General features: G+C 38.6%; 1 protein-coding gene across 1 annotated transcript in view; it reads right to left on the bottom strand.

Annotated features, from left to right (window-relative positions):
- Positions 1-6,691: 6,691 nt before the first annotated feature.
- The window catches only part of LOC109486639 (xanthine dehydrogenase/oxidase-like), a 16,888-nt gene continuing 7,057 nt past the window's right edge, over positions 6,692-16,522 (bottom strand). Inside the window, exons 7-9 of the mRNA XM_019790496.1 lie at positions 9,100-9,209; positions 7,074-7,213; positions 6,692-6,736 (exon numbers count right to left, since the gene is read on the bottom strand). Of these exons, the coding sequence (XP_019646055.1) occupies positions 6,692-6,736; positions 7,074-7,213; positions 9,100-9,209 (295 nt within the window). The remainder of the gene's footprint in view (positions 6,737-7,073; positions 7,214-9,099; positions 9,210-16,522) is intronic.

The following is a 16,522-nucleotide window of genomic DNA, read 5'->3' as shown; positions in this document are numbered from 1 at the left end:
GTTATTTCAACAAACAACTCTTCACCGGTACCCTGGCTGTGTTGTTGTTAGCTTAAGTTAGTTTACCTTGGCTAGTGTTGTTAGCTTAACCAAATACATAAAGGGACAGAGATTTAAAGTGCCTGCACTTAAAGATGTGCACACAAAATGTGCACACTGCAGTGTCGTACGGACCTTCCACGATGCTTCCACGAACTGAAGTGATATATGAATCTGTAGATCTCAATATGATAATTTGTATTTCCCTACTATTAATGATTATATTGTAAACAAACATCAGAATTCAGCCCTGTATGCCAAGGCTGCGAGTAATGTTGTTAATATGTTGATACAAATAAACCAATAAATAATATTGTTGGGTTTGATTTCTTTTCCGTGTACAGTGGAAATGGCTGACAGTTTGCGAGATATGTCAATTGGATCAAATTTTGTATCTACCCTTTTTTACCCTTTTTTTTCTAACTCCGAGCTTACATATGGCTGATCTAACATTGAAGTCTTTGATCTGAAGATAACGTTCCATATTGTATATCATATGAAATGAGGACTTTTCATTGTTCAATGTCATATGGTTATACAATGGCATTATGTTATATTGGCGTCTTCTCTTTGTTATGAATATATCTCAGCCTATGGCTACCGTGTATAATCCTCCCAAATATACAATTTATTTATTTATTATGTTTACCGAAGGAAAACATATTGTTATTTCACTCCATACTTCAGTATGGAGTGAAATACTGCTTTTTCTGATGTTTCTTCTCCTCCTCCTTCTTCTTCTCCTGCCACTTCTTTAAATTGATTCAACTCCTACATTTTTGGGCGAAATTACCTGTAATTTCGTATAGAGGTAGAGTGGGTAAATACCCTTAGGTGTTTTTAAATTTTTTTTGTATACAAGCTTTTACAATCGTTTTATTTGCTTTTTAGTGGTCCCCATAGGGAAGTACTGCGGGGGCGTACGCGCGTGACGTAATAAGAAAGGAATTCGGGGGAAGCCCCAAATATGGGCATACAAGCAGTTGTGGTCATGTTTGCAGATGTGGCTGTTGATTGGCTGTTGGCTAATTAATTTATTTACTACCATTTTCACGTACAATAGGGGGATTACCAGCGCGGCTGGTCCACGCGGTCTCGGCCGTGGGCCATTACTATTTGATACTCTGATATTGGATACCGATTCGTGTGATTCCTATAAACATTTCACCTAACTACGAACTAGTTGGAAGAATTATAGCTGCATGGATGCCTGTATATGATTTTAACAAACACTGAAAATCTGACGCAAAAACTGGCAGATATTTTGCTCTTCTCTGTTGGAACAACGCAAGCGGGAGGTCAATGACCTGCGCCCCGCGAGTACTGTAAACAACGGTACGTAATGTGTATCGTCGGCGCACGCGCGCGCGCCACGGTATCAACAATTTTCCACAATCTTCACCGACTAGTACCATATATTCTGTTATCGATTTCTGAAGAATCACCAAAATTGTAGAGTGTACAGGCGTTCATTTGTTGTTGCTGAGAACATCGCAAGACGGCTTCCTGGCAAATTTTCCTAAAGCGAGCGTTGAGGGCTTGCATGCCCGACAGTTTTCAAAGATTGGACAGGGAGCCGGCGGCTTCTGCTAGCCGGATAGATAGTTACGTTACATCAAGGTACCGGTGGTTCAAAAGCGAACCTGATAAAGAAGGAAATCTCCTAGAAAGTCCCTTACTAGTACTTGAAGCGATCGTTACCGCCATGTTGTTCACTTTATATGACATACAATGCAGATAGTAATGGAAACGCGTCCAGATAGCTCGGTTGGTAACGCGCAGGGCTGCAAGTCCAGACATTGCAAGTTCGAACCCCGGTACACTGGATATTTTTAATTACCCTTTTTACAATTTTTAACAATTTTAACATTTTTAACAATTTCAACAATTTTAACCATTTTACATTTTAACAATTTCAACATTTAATTTTAACATTTTCGTTTTAATATCCATTGCTTTGATTTAACATTCCAAAACTGATTGTTCTTACTCAAGAATTTCAATAACTTCGAATGTTAGTCTTTTGTATTTTTTCAACATAGAAACCAAAATCACTTTGATGTTGTCACAAAAGTAACATCTGTGCGCGCATCGGTTTTCGTTCATTTAAAAACTACAAGTACAAAACATCTGGAAACTAAGCAAACATACTCAGTAAATTGATTGCTGTAATTCCCGATTTTTTTTCACTGTACCGCAACGCAAGCGGGGGGTCAATGTTCACGGTTTTCACTGTCACCTCTGTATTGTGAACTTATCATTACAGTTAGGAAATAATTCCTGGACTTTCTTTTTCCTGCAACTGTCACCACCGTGAATATATAGTTCCGTGAACATGTCCATTTTTCTCAGGCCGTGAAAATTTTGCTTCCGTTAGTAGTAGTTACAATCTCGTCAAAAGTGTAAAGTAAAGCTGTCGAGATTTAAAGTGCGTGTCGTTGTATCTTTGTAAAAAAAAAGGGAGATAATTGCCAAGTGCCAGTTTTGTAAATACCTGTCGAGATTCAAACAGCTTGTCCTTGTATAATTGCAGTATGATTTATTTAGAATCTCTCATTTTTGTTTGGGGAAGGATATGGAGTGAAATTCCTACATTTGCTCCGAAGCAAATGTTGGCCTTTCTAGTTTTTATTCAGTTTCTTCCTCTTCTTCTTCTCCAAACAGTGACCTCTGACCTGACCAATGACATGATTTGTTGACATCTGTCACCAGCATGGTGACTAGTGTTGGGTTACATAATGTTGCAATTTCATGGTCTGCTCTGCTCCTGTCACCATATGTAGGTGAATGTGTTTGAGTAAGAATTAACAGAGCAGACAATGTCCGAAAGTAGGCATTATGCATTTGCTTTGCAAATGTTACTTCTCTAGTTTATTCATTCTCCAAGAAGCACGTGTAAACCTACGTTGAGTACGCTGCCGTAAGCTTGTTTGGCGTCTTCATCTCTGTCATCGCCGGCTCTCCACGGCTCTCCCAGCTGCCCCTCGAGAGTCCACGTCACGGCGTTGATGAACACGAACTCCCCGTTAGTCATGCCGAGATCGTAGGCGTGCAGCATGACACGGCGCTCCGTCGCTTTGTCGTGGTGACACATGCAGATGACTGTGGAACAACCACGCGAAGCACGTAAGCCACGTAAGCCGCTTGTTTACTTTGCATTTTTTTTATTGAAACATACAGTGACAAGACGTGTTGTCGACACACTCAAGTTACACTTATATTCATGTCGCCACCAGACAATACGTAATACAAGCAAGCAAAGCACGAGTTATCGTATAGAAACTGAATACAATAATTAATCAATGAACAAGTGAAACAAGTAGATAAATACTGACAGGATTGGTTAAGATATTACAAAAACGATTTGATTCTAACAAAAATGTCTGTACATGTAGTAGTATTTGAGTATTGTACATTGTTGACAGAAAAGAAGAACCTCTTAAAAGTAAATGTACCAGGATATCATTTAAGTCAGTAATAAAGCCGATCAGTGTTTTGAAGTTGCCAAAAAGGGTATTTCGTTGTTGAGTGTAGTTAGGGCAGCTCACATTTACTTTGTATGATCTGCTTAGAGAGACTCTCTCTTGTTGTTTATCCACAGGCGTTAATGTTGCAGCATACAAACCAACCGTTTAAAGAGAAAGCCTTTACTATAAACTCAGATGACGTAAACTATCAGACTTCGGTCTGCTACTGACAGCCGAAGTGAATAACATCCGGGTGGGTGTTTGGCTACGACATTTACAAGTACATAGAGTTACTCTTCAAGACACTTTGAAACTTAGAAGAAAGAAAAGGGAATAGAAGTATGGTTGCACATAAACAAGTGAGTTACACCTACCTAGCCACAAAATAAAGAATTGACAACATAACAGACTCGCCTTGACCTACTTGTAATTTGTGAGCTCAATACATATACTGTTTTTGTGGACTACAAGTAGGCATTGTCCTGCGGGGCCCATATGTTTATGGGTTGCAAATTCAGTACAATCTATACAGTGCCCTGTACAGTTGTATATGTACGATTTAGGGGTGTTTCTTGTGCAACGTATCACACCGCAGCGAAACGCAGCGAACGTAAAAGCAACTATATGCCACCGCGGAGCAAAAAAAGTTAAGGGTCAGTGACCTGATTAAGCCACCAAATTATTTGAAAATATTATGTAAAAAATGCCAGCAGGACAAGGGTTAAAATTACAGATTTTTTTTAGAACAGTGATATCGGGACACTGCATTTTACTTCAAATGAAGACAGTGGGTGGGGATCTCCTGCACTTACTCTGTCCAGTTTCTTTGATGTCCTTCAGTTGTTCTCTCATCGCCTCGTCCTCCACGATGTCGTACCTGTAGTCTGCAACTACAGTCGCGTTCACCTTCCGCAGACCTGCCTTTACCGATGTCCTGGCCTGGAGGAATATATATATATAGAGAGAGAATGGTTTATTCGCAACCTTTATTATCCCAATTTTACTAAACTTACAGACCAAGAAAAAACTATTCTTCTTTTTTAATTTTCCAAAACCCACTTATTTTAGAAAAGGTGGGACATTACGTCTTCCATGGTCTAAAAAGGAGAAGTCAAACCCCTTAGACATAGTTTTAGACATAGCTATAGCTCTAGACAACTACCTTTTATCATGTAGATTTTAGTTATTTTATACTACGTTTCATTGTTCTTTTATGTTTGTAATCTGCAATTAGCCCCCCGGGCATGAATTTGCAATAAACTTCAATTATAAAAGTTATATACTTCGAACAGTTCACAGCTGTCACACATAAGCAGCTAAGCCTATTTGCACGTAACTGAATTGAGAGTTTTTCAAATTGTGACATAACATAGAAACAATTAGTTATATATTATATAACAATAAAATCATCTTAGATCATTTTTATTATCATCCACTGTATTCTGCGTCTAGAATCGTATGGAAATGTCCTGTAGCCGCATCGTATCATCTTAAATACGAGCTAAAAATTGTATAACTATATATATGGATATTGTTAAAAATTACGTTGTGGTAATAAGAATTTTTCACAATTTTACCCAGTCATATTCTTACATACATGTACATGTGTCAAGATACTGACACATCAATTGTCATGTTCTTTTCTGTTTACTGAAAACTGAACCACTGCGGATTTCGTCATTCAATAAAGTTGTTGCATACATAATCGTTCTTGTCGAATCCAAGAAATTCAATTGTAATGAGTACTCTACAATGATGTTTACCAAAGGAAAACATATTGTTTTAGCTTAGTTTCTTCCTTTTCTTCTTCCGCTCCAAACAAATGAGGTCAATGACCAGGACCAGGCATCTGTCACCATGGTAACAGGCGCTGGGTTACATAATGTTGCATGTACCATGCAGAACCGAGTTGAAGAGTTAGTAGAAATTCTTCAATCAGTGACTGTATTTAAAGGTAAAAACTCGTACCTCCAAATTTTCGGTGTCGACTGTACACCGAAAATGTGGAGGTACGTGTTTTTACATTTAAATACAGTCACTGATTGAAGAATTTCTACTAACTGTTAATTCTACGTGACCGATGAACCTCTTCAACGATGAGTTGAAGAGGGGCTGCATGGCTACCATATATATGATTTTCTTTAAAGTAAGAATAAACAAAGCAGTAGTTTGTTAAGTTGGGCCATGTGAGGATAAACATGATGCATTTGCTTTGCAAATGTTACCTTTCTAGTTGTATAAAGACAAGTTTCCTAGTTTTCAATTTGTATATAGAACATAAAATTTCGTATTCCTTATTAAATTTCGCAAACCGCGCATTATAAGTACCATATGCTATCCTTTTATTATCTAGATTCAACAAATCAATTATCATTACTATGTTATCCGACTTTCCTCAACTGTCTTAAAATTTCTCGCTTTGTTATGTCTGTATTGCGTCTGTATAGTGTAATTCTGCGTGCTATGTTTTCAATAGGAATTCAATGTACAGTCCACAATGAAGTACTGTGTGTGTACTGTACTGTACTGTACTGAGTACTCAGTACCGAGCAGGTTACATATAAATGTAGATATTCACTATCTATTGCAGACAACATATCTATGAAAAGTTACTAAAATGAACGTTGATATGGATACATTATCATTTCCCAAAGCCACATACTTGAGTGCAGAGCCATTCCATGTTCGAAGAGAAAATGACGGCACGTGTCCACCCCCACTCGGCAAACATCAATGCAACAACCTGCAAAGTATTGAAATAAAAAAGATAAAACCAAGCTTGTCTGTTATTCTTCTTTTTTTGCCACCATTGCAAACGAATGATGGGACTAGTTCAGTTCACACTGTATAATCATTATATACATGTACGTACGTTTGCGTTGAGATTTTTTGTTGTCGTATTTTAACTTAAAAGAGACGAAAATGCTTACTACACTCTGTAAATGTACCTTAACGCATACGTAAAATTTGTTAGACTAAAAAACGGAAACTTTACGCATCTTTCAAGATACGCTTCAATATAGGATTTCATGCAGTATCATAGCATCAATAGTTACGTTGACTAATGTTAGACACTCAGTGTCAGGTAAACAATATTAGAACACAAATCAAACTCTTCTACTGGATAGATTACTAATTTTACTACTGGACTTTCAAGTGACATCCGTCACTCTTCTTCAGCGTCACTACATGTACTGAGAGAACAGGTTCACCTTGCCCAGACTGTTAAACTGCAGCAGTAGGCGAATCAGGGTGGTGAAGAGGATTTTATCTTCCAAGGGAATTACTCTATCCATTAGCTACATGTACGCTGTACTCGCTGCGCTCACTCGGTGGTTATAGCAACTGACAAGGCTTTATCACACCATACACATCTCGGAGTGAGTAATCAATTAGCCCTTAATTATTACAGATTACGTTGACTAATGTTAGACATCCAGGTAAAACAATATTCAAAGACAAATCAAACTCTACTACTAGATAGATTACGGAGATGACTTCCGGAAGATTCGAGCGACGTTCGTCACTTCTTGAGCATCACTAAAATCAATGACAGAACAAGTTCACCTTGCCCAGACTGTTGAACGGCAGCAGTAGACGAGTCAGGGTGTTGAAGAGGATTTTATCGTCCATGCGGGGGTCCATGGCTGCCCAGGTGATGGCGGGGATGTTCCAGTATCCAGCCAGGAGCGCGGAGGCGACGCACGCTGGGAACATTCCAACCGAATGAGAACAAAATTAAGAGAAGCCTTCGGTAGTGTATGTTGGACATAAGTATTTATGTTGCTATTTCGTATAGTTTTGTTATGCACAATATTAGTGAATCGACATTTATCTAGTTCGTGGTTTTGAGTTGTGGCTATTTTTATTCGATGCTTGATATAGGGGCATTAATAATTTTACCTCCGTGAAACGGAGGTTCTGTTTTGGGTGTGTCTCCGTTTTTGTCTGTGGACCTGTCTGTGTTTCCACATATTGTGGCTTACGTAAGTTAAAAGAGGGGTTGTGATGCTGAAAGACAAAGCTTAAGGTTGCTTTCAAACCTCCTAGTGGCTTTCTCTGGTCGATTAGTCATGAATAGAAAAACGAGAAAGCAAGAAAAACACGGATGAAGAGGAACAAACGAAAATGTAACAGCCATCCTCATTGATCTCCAATAAAATTTTAAATTTTTCAATTATCTAGGGAAATTCACGCAAGAAAATTACCATGTCCTCTGTGCCCTTCACAGTCAAATCACCTTCAAACTCTATCCATTAGCTAGGCTGTACATTACTTGATGTTGAAGATCAAAGAGACTACTTAAATGCTTTTACACACACGAGTGGATGCTACCCATTATAGACTCATCGTTTGGCAAAAAAAGAGATTATAGTAAGATACGGTCATGACGTCAGCAATCGGATCAAATACTCGGTGATGGTCCATTATCTTTTAATGACCATATTTGTTATAAAATGTGACACGATTCAGGTGTTTTAAGCCACCAATGTTCATGAAAAAGGAGGATTTCAGATTTCAACTAACTAATCTAAGATTTTGGACACCAACTTCAAATACTACTTTGCATGCTAAATGTTAATTTTTAAAGAACTGTATCGGCTTCCTGTAGCAAGAGCTAATGTCTGCTTGAATCGAAATCAATGTACAAAAATATTAAGGGCCACTTCGAAAATTTTTAGGGGCTTTAGTAGACAGCTAAGAAGTAGACAACTAGGAAGTCTTGGGAAGATATTTGTTTTTAGACATAAGAATTCGAAATATTCTTTAAATGTCTGCTTTCAAATCCATTGTTTCGTATATTTACGAACTAGAATTGAACATTGCATACAGACAAGATAAAGTACATAAACATAAGGCCACACCAAGAAAATTTTATGGATGACGTCCGCGCGCGCATTGATTTTGGCATGCTCCTAGAAAAAAAAACAAGAAATTCCGCTTCCTGTAACTATGAACAAAGAGTCACGACAGTGCCGCAATTCATCAGATTGATGTGAAACCCGTAACGCGAAAACAGGACAGGACGACAACTGCTGTTCCACCTGATTTATTGCTGTTTTGATGATGAATAAAAGACTTCTTGCTTGTTACACTGTGTCACCTCATTCAATTTGTGCCCTAACATTTGTCGTCTCATAGTATATTTCTAATCTAGGCATTTTGTTTTTTAGGGCCCTTCTTGTTTTTTTCTCGCCCTCTCGCATTAGATTTAGGGTCTCCAAAGGACGTCATCCATAAAATTTACTTGGTGTGGCCTAAGGGAAAATGGGGAATTTTTTAAAAATGCTGTATTAAAGTACTGTATTAAAATACTGTATTTTCTGGTTAAAGATAGGTACATTTAGTAGGTAACTAATAGATGTATAGGTAATTTGTGATTTATTCTAAAGGATACATGATATGTTTTCGTCATTTATTTCTGTTTCCCGGGTTTATTATTATTTTTTTGCGGTACTTCATGTGTCAGTTATATATTTGCCATGCTTTTTGTTCATTTATAAAACTCAAATAAAGAAAGATAAAAAAAAAGAAGTAAGAATAAAGATGTATTTGGTATATCAGGTGTGCTGTGCTATTGTTTGGACCCTACCATCGTTACACGGGGGACACAGGATGGCGTCGACGTGTTCGTCCGTGTAGAGTTCCACCGTCCGACCGGCAGCCGTCACCGCGTTACAGCCAGAGTCGCGCCACACTAGTCTGTGGAAACAGACGTGGACAAAAGTGCAAAATAACATCACACTTGCAGGTTGAATTGTTAATACATCAGGGAATGTTTATGTCTTGGAAACTGTACTTTTAAAGTTTAAAGGGTAATTTCAGTCTCTGCTCTCTCCCTCTATCTCTGACACTCAGTCTGTCATTCTTCCTATATCTCAATCACTGTGTGTGTGTGTGTGTGTGTGTGTGTGTTTGTGTCTGTCTTTCTGTCTTCATCTCTCTCGGTCACTGTCTTTCTCTTTCCTTGTCTTTCCCTTTATCTGTTTCTTTCTCTTTCTCTCTCAACTGTCAACTGTTAGAAAGCGTTGAGGATGAATATCATTTTCTAATGTATTGTCCACCCTATACGACAGAAATACGAAAATTATTGATAAATATGATAACATGTAAATCTAGCAAACCTCTGCCAAACATAAACACAGGCATTTTCAATCTACTTATATGTACAATTATGCAGTACACATAGTAAATATATTATGTAGTGGTTTACAATCATCATCATCGGTTTACAATAGAGAAAATGTATTGTAACAGACAGAAATATTTAACGAACACCAATACGCCATTTACGTCCATATTCCTAGTCATCGTTTTTAGAATAGACTTGTATATATTATTATGGAATTAATTGCCTTGTAACTGTTGCTATACATTGTACCGTGTGCAATTGTTGGGTATCCGCTTACTTAGACCAAGACTTATTTCCTCCGCTATTTGATATTAACTTTTTGATATCCACTATTTACATATACAGTTGCCAGGATATTTGCACGCATATCATTACTAGCTCTAGAGTTACAGAGAGATCCAGCTATTCTATGAGCACATAGAGAAACCGCCGGAAAAAAAACTTTTTAAAATTGACTCGGGTGGATTTGGTGCCTGATTATTCTCCACGTCTTCTTACGTTCATTCAAATTTTAATTGTAAAATTTGCTAGGAATTTGTTTAACTCAGAAGAATACCGAGATTGGTTACCCAATTAGGTAATATCAGAGGTAGGATATAACGAGACAAAGAAATCAACTCGACCAATTGCCACTACTCACGCAGCGGTATAGAAACAGCCCAATTCCATTTTTAACCATTTTTGCTACATAACAGTGTGTAGGGGAATCCCTCAATGATGTATAATATAAATTGTATTTGTAAGTAATTACCTCCATGACATGTCATGGGGGTTATATTTTCAGTTGCGTGAGTCTGTCAGTCTGTTAGTCAACAAAATAACTCAAGAACGGCTGGATGTTATGCATGTGTCATAGACTGTGCCCTGTAATAACAGTACTTGAACACAAATTTCACCGTGAACATGCTAAAACGTCTGCTGCAGATGACGACAAGGTACTCTACATTATCTCTGCGTGCCCTCTCTTTGATCGCTGCATATGACATTGACAGTGGCGCGACAGAGCTACAAATGTAGTATCGTAGGACGGGAAACAGTCAAACAACGTACACCCAATATGCACTTATAAGAAGAACACACAGAAGACATAACATGTAAAACCTGTTCCTCATGCATATCATTTTAATCCAGAGAATAATAAACGGCATCTTGTCAAGGCACAATTAATATTTTTTTCATTGGTAATTTTGCAGCTGACAATTTCTACCTATGGACCTATGCATGTGGAAATCCCACGTGTCTTACATTAAGGACACGTTAGCTTGCTGATTCGAAATAATACAATGTCAATAACCGTTTGAATTGTGTTATAATGTACTAGTATTATGCAATATGTTTAGTAAATGCTTATATATGGTCGATTATGATGTTAATGTTTTCCTTTATTTTTCATAATTTACAAATGTTCGGGATGAGAGCTATAAAGTCCACATACACTACCTGTATGTGGAAAATTATTGATAAAAAAAATAAATAAGCAATATTTATAGTAAAATCCGCAGTGTTGCCGAACTAGAGCGGTACCTCTGGATATCTCGATAGAGAGTTCAACATAAGAAACATAAAAAAGAAACCCTACAAATGCAAGAATACAAAACGTACAATAGAGAATAACCGACAACAGATAACCTAAAGATACTGTTGACATAAACCAGATAATCTGCGAAGGGCACGGGAAATGTCTGATAATGATAATGACATAGAAAAAAAAATTGAAGTAAGGAAGAAATTGAATGAATAGTAATGTAGTTTGTCTAGTACGCTCAATGGGAACATAATCAGAATGTTAGTATTTTTGTTAAAAATATGATAATGAAACCGTAAGGAAAAGGTGCACAACAATACTGGGTGATACATCATTTCAATCTAAAACTGGGCTTTTCAAATTTTTAATGTGTATCTTTCAAGCCCATTCAAATAATTCATATACAAAATGCACAAGATAGATCAGAAACATTTACAAAGTTAAGAACAATATTATTTTGTTTGATAAGATAAGGTGACGTCTGCTGTAAGGCGCGGTCACATTTCTCAACCCGGGGCCCGGCCGGGCAGTCGTATGAAACGAATATTATGACAGCAAAACAAAAAAAAAGTTTTGGAAAATTAATCACGAGCACTTTTTGTGTATACTCTTAATACAAATTGTTTATTTTTCGTTCACGCAAACAACCCGGCCGGGCCCCGGCTTGAAAATATGACCGTGCATTTAAGTATAGTAAAAATATAGATTCCTAACCTTATCGTATGCCCGGGTAGAAGCGAGGAGTCCAACATGACCGTCTCCGCGGCCAGACTGGCCGCCCCTGCCGTCGTCTCCCACGCCATTCTCCCCAGCAGCTCATCGGACTGAGGCAGCAACAGCCCTAGACGGAACTCCCGGGCGTCAACATAGCCAAAACACACCAGCACAGCCAACAGACGAACGTGTACATTTGTAGCGAGAGAAAACATTGCTTTCAATAGCTTGGTAACGTTGACGTAGGGAAAAAAAGGAGCCAAGGACACCCAGGCGCCTGCACGCACCGAAGCGGCGTGTGAGTGAATTTGGGGAGTACGCGATGCTTTATTCCATTCACCAGTTTCCCATCCCCAGAATGCAACGCGAAAACAGGGGGTCTAAACCTCATTTGCATAGGACAGGAAGGCATCGAAATGATCCTGGTGACGTTAAACAGCTTGTTTTTCAGTGTGTTTTGAGGTTAATTAAATTACTATGGGTTGAATCTGACAACAAATAGAGAATTAATTTTTTGGAATGAATTGTTTGTAATGTTATACTGGTAACGATATATGATGCTGTAACGTTACAAACCACATGTTCCATGTTGAAAAGAACACAAAAACTAACTTCATTTTCAATTTGTTTTCAGATTCGACCCACAGTAATTTAATTAATGTTGAGCATAACATGCCCCAACACCTCAAAACACAGTGAAAAACAAGCTGTTTAACGTCACCAGGATCATTCCGATGCCTTCCTGTCCTATGCAAATGAGGTTGAGCCCCTTGTTTTCGCTAAGCATTCTGGGGATAGGAAACTAGTGAATGTGAGATTAACTAGGGCGGAAAGAAGTTATACCTTGATTTGCGTGACCGGCCTAAATTATGTTGACATGTATTGTACCAAGGCATTATAATGTAGAACGTCAGTCCTATCCAACTAAAACCATTGCAGTTAACTACCTAATCGATAAGCGTCGCTGTTCATAGAGTTCAGAATAAACAATGCATTCAGAGATATGTTACCCATAACAGATTCATTGCAATTATTGACGAAAATGAGCTTTAATTCAAGTATTCCTACAAATAGGGAAAGAGAAAATGGTTACTATCACATCAGTAAGAATTTTATTGCCTATCGTTGATTTTCTGTCTGTAATAAAAATTTTCCTCTAGTGAGTTTAACTTAAATAGACCTGTCCTTAGTGCTGAAACCTCCATCGTTTTAAAAATCAGTAGTGTTCTCAATAGTTGTGCCAGGCGTTTTGTAGGGTTTATCTTTAGTTTTAAGTCCATCCTTTTTTTTCGACCACGGCTATATCTATGCATAATCATTAACTTCCTGAAAAGAACCTATTTTGGTGGCACATTTTGGTGGCATAGTTTTCGTCTTTTGGAAATACTTCCTAGTATAAGTGCGCGACGGCGTCATAAGGAATGTGGAATGGAGCCTTCTGATTGGTCAACGTCACCTGGCTATATGATAATGATAATAATAATAATAATAACTGGGCTTAACGGGGCCTTGTAGCGAGGGTATCCTTGTCGCATGGTTGCCCAAACATATGCGTTTTGCGTGTGATTGCACCATCCACACCATTGGTGATCAACAATATCAGATTATTATTTATTTATTAAAATTCACCACATACACATGTACATGGAAGGCATGGTGAAACCTAAGTACACCTTTGGAAGGACACCATGCCGACAAACAAATAGACAATGTGCATTAAAAAATACAAAACAGTGTTATATACATGAACATGACAAATTAAAACACAAAATAATTAAGGGTTAATGATCCGCCCCGAGGTGAATATGGTGTGATAAAGCCTTGTCAGTTGCTATAATCACCGAATTAAGCCACCAAGTGAGCGCAGCGAACGAGGTGGCTTTGTGAGGTAGTTATAGCAACTGACAAGCCTTCATTACACCATATAGCTTACACGATAGCCTATCCAAACTGATGCATCACAATGTACAATTTACCCCTTGCACATGCTTAATAGAACATAGACATAGTTCCATCTGGAGTCACCTGAGGTCACTGGGTAGAGGTCACGTTCTATCTGGGTCATAGGCAGGGAACAGGTGTTCTTATGGGACTCACCTGAGGTCATTGGAACACAACTTAAGATATTTTGTAATTTTTTAGAACTAGAGCCGTGTTCTATAGTATTGGGTCACCTGAGGTCATATGCGGGTGATTATTGGGTTGTTTAATGTATGGATTGGGATGAATAAATTCCCGATTTTGACTCTATTTGTGACATTACGGCGTCATAAGGAATGTGGAATGGAGCTTTCTGATTGGTCAACGTCACCTGGCTATATGATAATGATAATAATAATAATAATAACTGGGCTTAACGGGGCCTTGTAGCGAGGCAGGCGGTGCAGCCACACGACAGCACCCAGGAGCACGGCATATCTACACTGGAATATTGGTTGAATTTATTACGCATCGACAACTGACACTTTCTCTTGAAAGCTGCCACATCAGCTAGACTCTCTGCGTTATCTCCCAACGCTGTGATCTCGACGTCCAGTAGTTTATTCCATATTGTTATGACGCGTGGCAGGAAGGATGAGGCATAAGACTAGGTTTTCACTCTCGGTGGGACAAGCATGTGAGCCCTAGAGCTCCGAGGAACTCTATAGCTAGACGAGAAGTTGTCTAGCCTCGCTATCTCAGTCAGCCATTATGAAACACATATAAATTGTCATACACATATACATGATAGGGCTGATTAGCCACACCAAACGCTGTCCTCGGCCACAACACCAGACCTAGAGTGCTACCATCATCTTTCGAGATGGAAGGATGCCTACTACTATACACTTATGGCCTTTATTACGGTGTCAGTCATTCAGTCACCATCCCGGGAAAATGTTTCTTTGCAGCGGACAGTAAAAAATACCCCCAACTACATGTAGCGATTGTCTGGTGAATGTGTTGCTTTTAATGCTTTTTTGAGGCCACGCCGACTTAATTTTCAGGATGATCCCCTGAAGACCTCCAAACTAGAGCGCGTGGGCGAATAAAATAAAATTCGACGACATTTTACACTGATACAAATCAATACTATTAGCTTTTGGGTTTCAGCCTAACAAATCTTAGCAGTTTAAATACTTAATAGTCACAAGATACAATTGTGTTTGTAGGACTAGGTAGGTACTAGGTAGGTAGGTAGGTCTAGGTAGGACATAAAGGCAAACATTTCGTGACAGGAAGTACTAGTAGTAGCTCTAAGCTCGTACACACACTACACTATAACGTCTACATTCCAACTACTGTGTACAAACACAGCACTAATGTCTACCTTTCAGCTTCAACTACTGTGTACAAGTACTTACCGATGTTAATTACTGATAATGCATATGTACATTATTCAATCTATACTGTAACGCTTACTATTCTCACTCTACAATTCTAGATAGCTAAAATAGATTTTGATATCTGATATTACATCAAAGAATATGGGCTACTAAGCTAAACTAAGACTTATTGTTGTACCTAAGTTATAGCCATAACTATAATTAGATTTTAAAGTGAACAAGTATAGGGCTTTTTCTTGGGAACACCTTTGTCTACTTGCAAACATCATGAATTCTTAGAGAATATTCAGCCTAAATGTTTATGAACATAACTGTCATATACCATTAAGATTCGTATCAAAATATTAAGTAGCGAAGCTGTAGTCAACAGTAGACTGTGCGTACTAAATGTCACTACGAGATGATCATAGCTTGTAGACTTGGTGCCTCTGTATGGATTTTTATGTCGAGATAGGATAGCCTTAGAGGCTGCAGAATAGCTACACTGGACACACTTGTAGGGTTTTTCCCCTGTATGGGTTCTCATATGTAGGGACAAGTTGGACCTCGCAGCTGTCCTGTACCCACACTCCCCACACATATAGGGTTTTTCACCGGTATGTTTTGCTAGATCGATGTTGGTCTAAATGAGATTTCCGTGCTGCAGCATAGTCACACTGGTTACACTTGTAGGGTTTTTCTCCTGTATGGGTTCTCATATGTTTAGATAGGTCAGACCTTTGAGCTGTCCTGTATCCACACTCCCCAAACATGTGTGTTTTATTAGTCCAAACTGAACTTGTGTGCTGCAGAAAAGTCACACAGATCACACTTGTAGGGTTTTTTCTCCTGTATGGGTTCTCATATGTCGGGTTAAGTTGGACCTAAAAGCTATCCACACTCCCCACACATGTAGGGTTTCTTACCGGTGCGTTTTAATAGGTGTTCGTCTAAATTGGATTTCTGTGCTGCAGAATAGTCACACTGGTCACACTTGTAGGGTTTTTCTCCTGTATGGGTTCTCATATGTTTAGATAAGCCAGACTTTTGAGCTGTCCTGTATCCACACTCCCCACACATGTAGGGTTTCTCACCGGTGTGTGTTGCTAGATGATAGTCCAAACTGGATTTGTGTGCTGCAGAAAAGTCACACAGGTCACACTTGTAGGGTTTTTCTTCTGTATGGGTTCTCATGTGTCGGGCTAAGTTGGACCTAAAAGCTGTCCTGTATCCACACTCCCCACACATGTAGGGTTTCTCACCTGTGTGTTTTAATAGGTGTTCGTCTAAATTGGATTTCCGTGCTGCAGAATAGTCACACAGATCACACTTGTAGGGT

This window comes from Branchiostoma belcheri, unplaced genomic scaffold (genome assembly GCF_001625305.1).
Source record: "Branchiostoma belcheri isolate BF01 breed outbred unplaced genomic scaffold, Haploidv18h27 scaffold82, whole genome shotgun sequence".
Classification (NCBI taxonomy): domain Eukaryota; kingdom Metazoa; phylum Chordata; class Leptocardii; order Amphioxiformes; family Branchiostomatidae; genus Branchiostoma; species Branchiostoma belcheri.
This window is presented reverse-complemented; position numbering and strand designations above follow the sequence as displayed.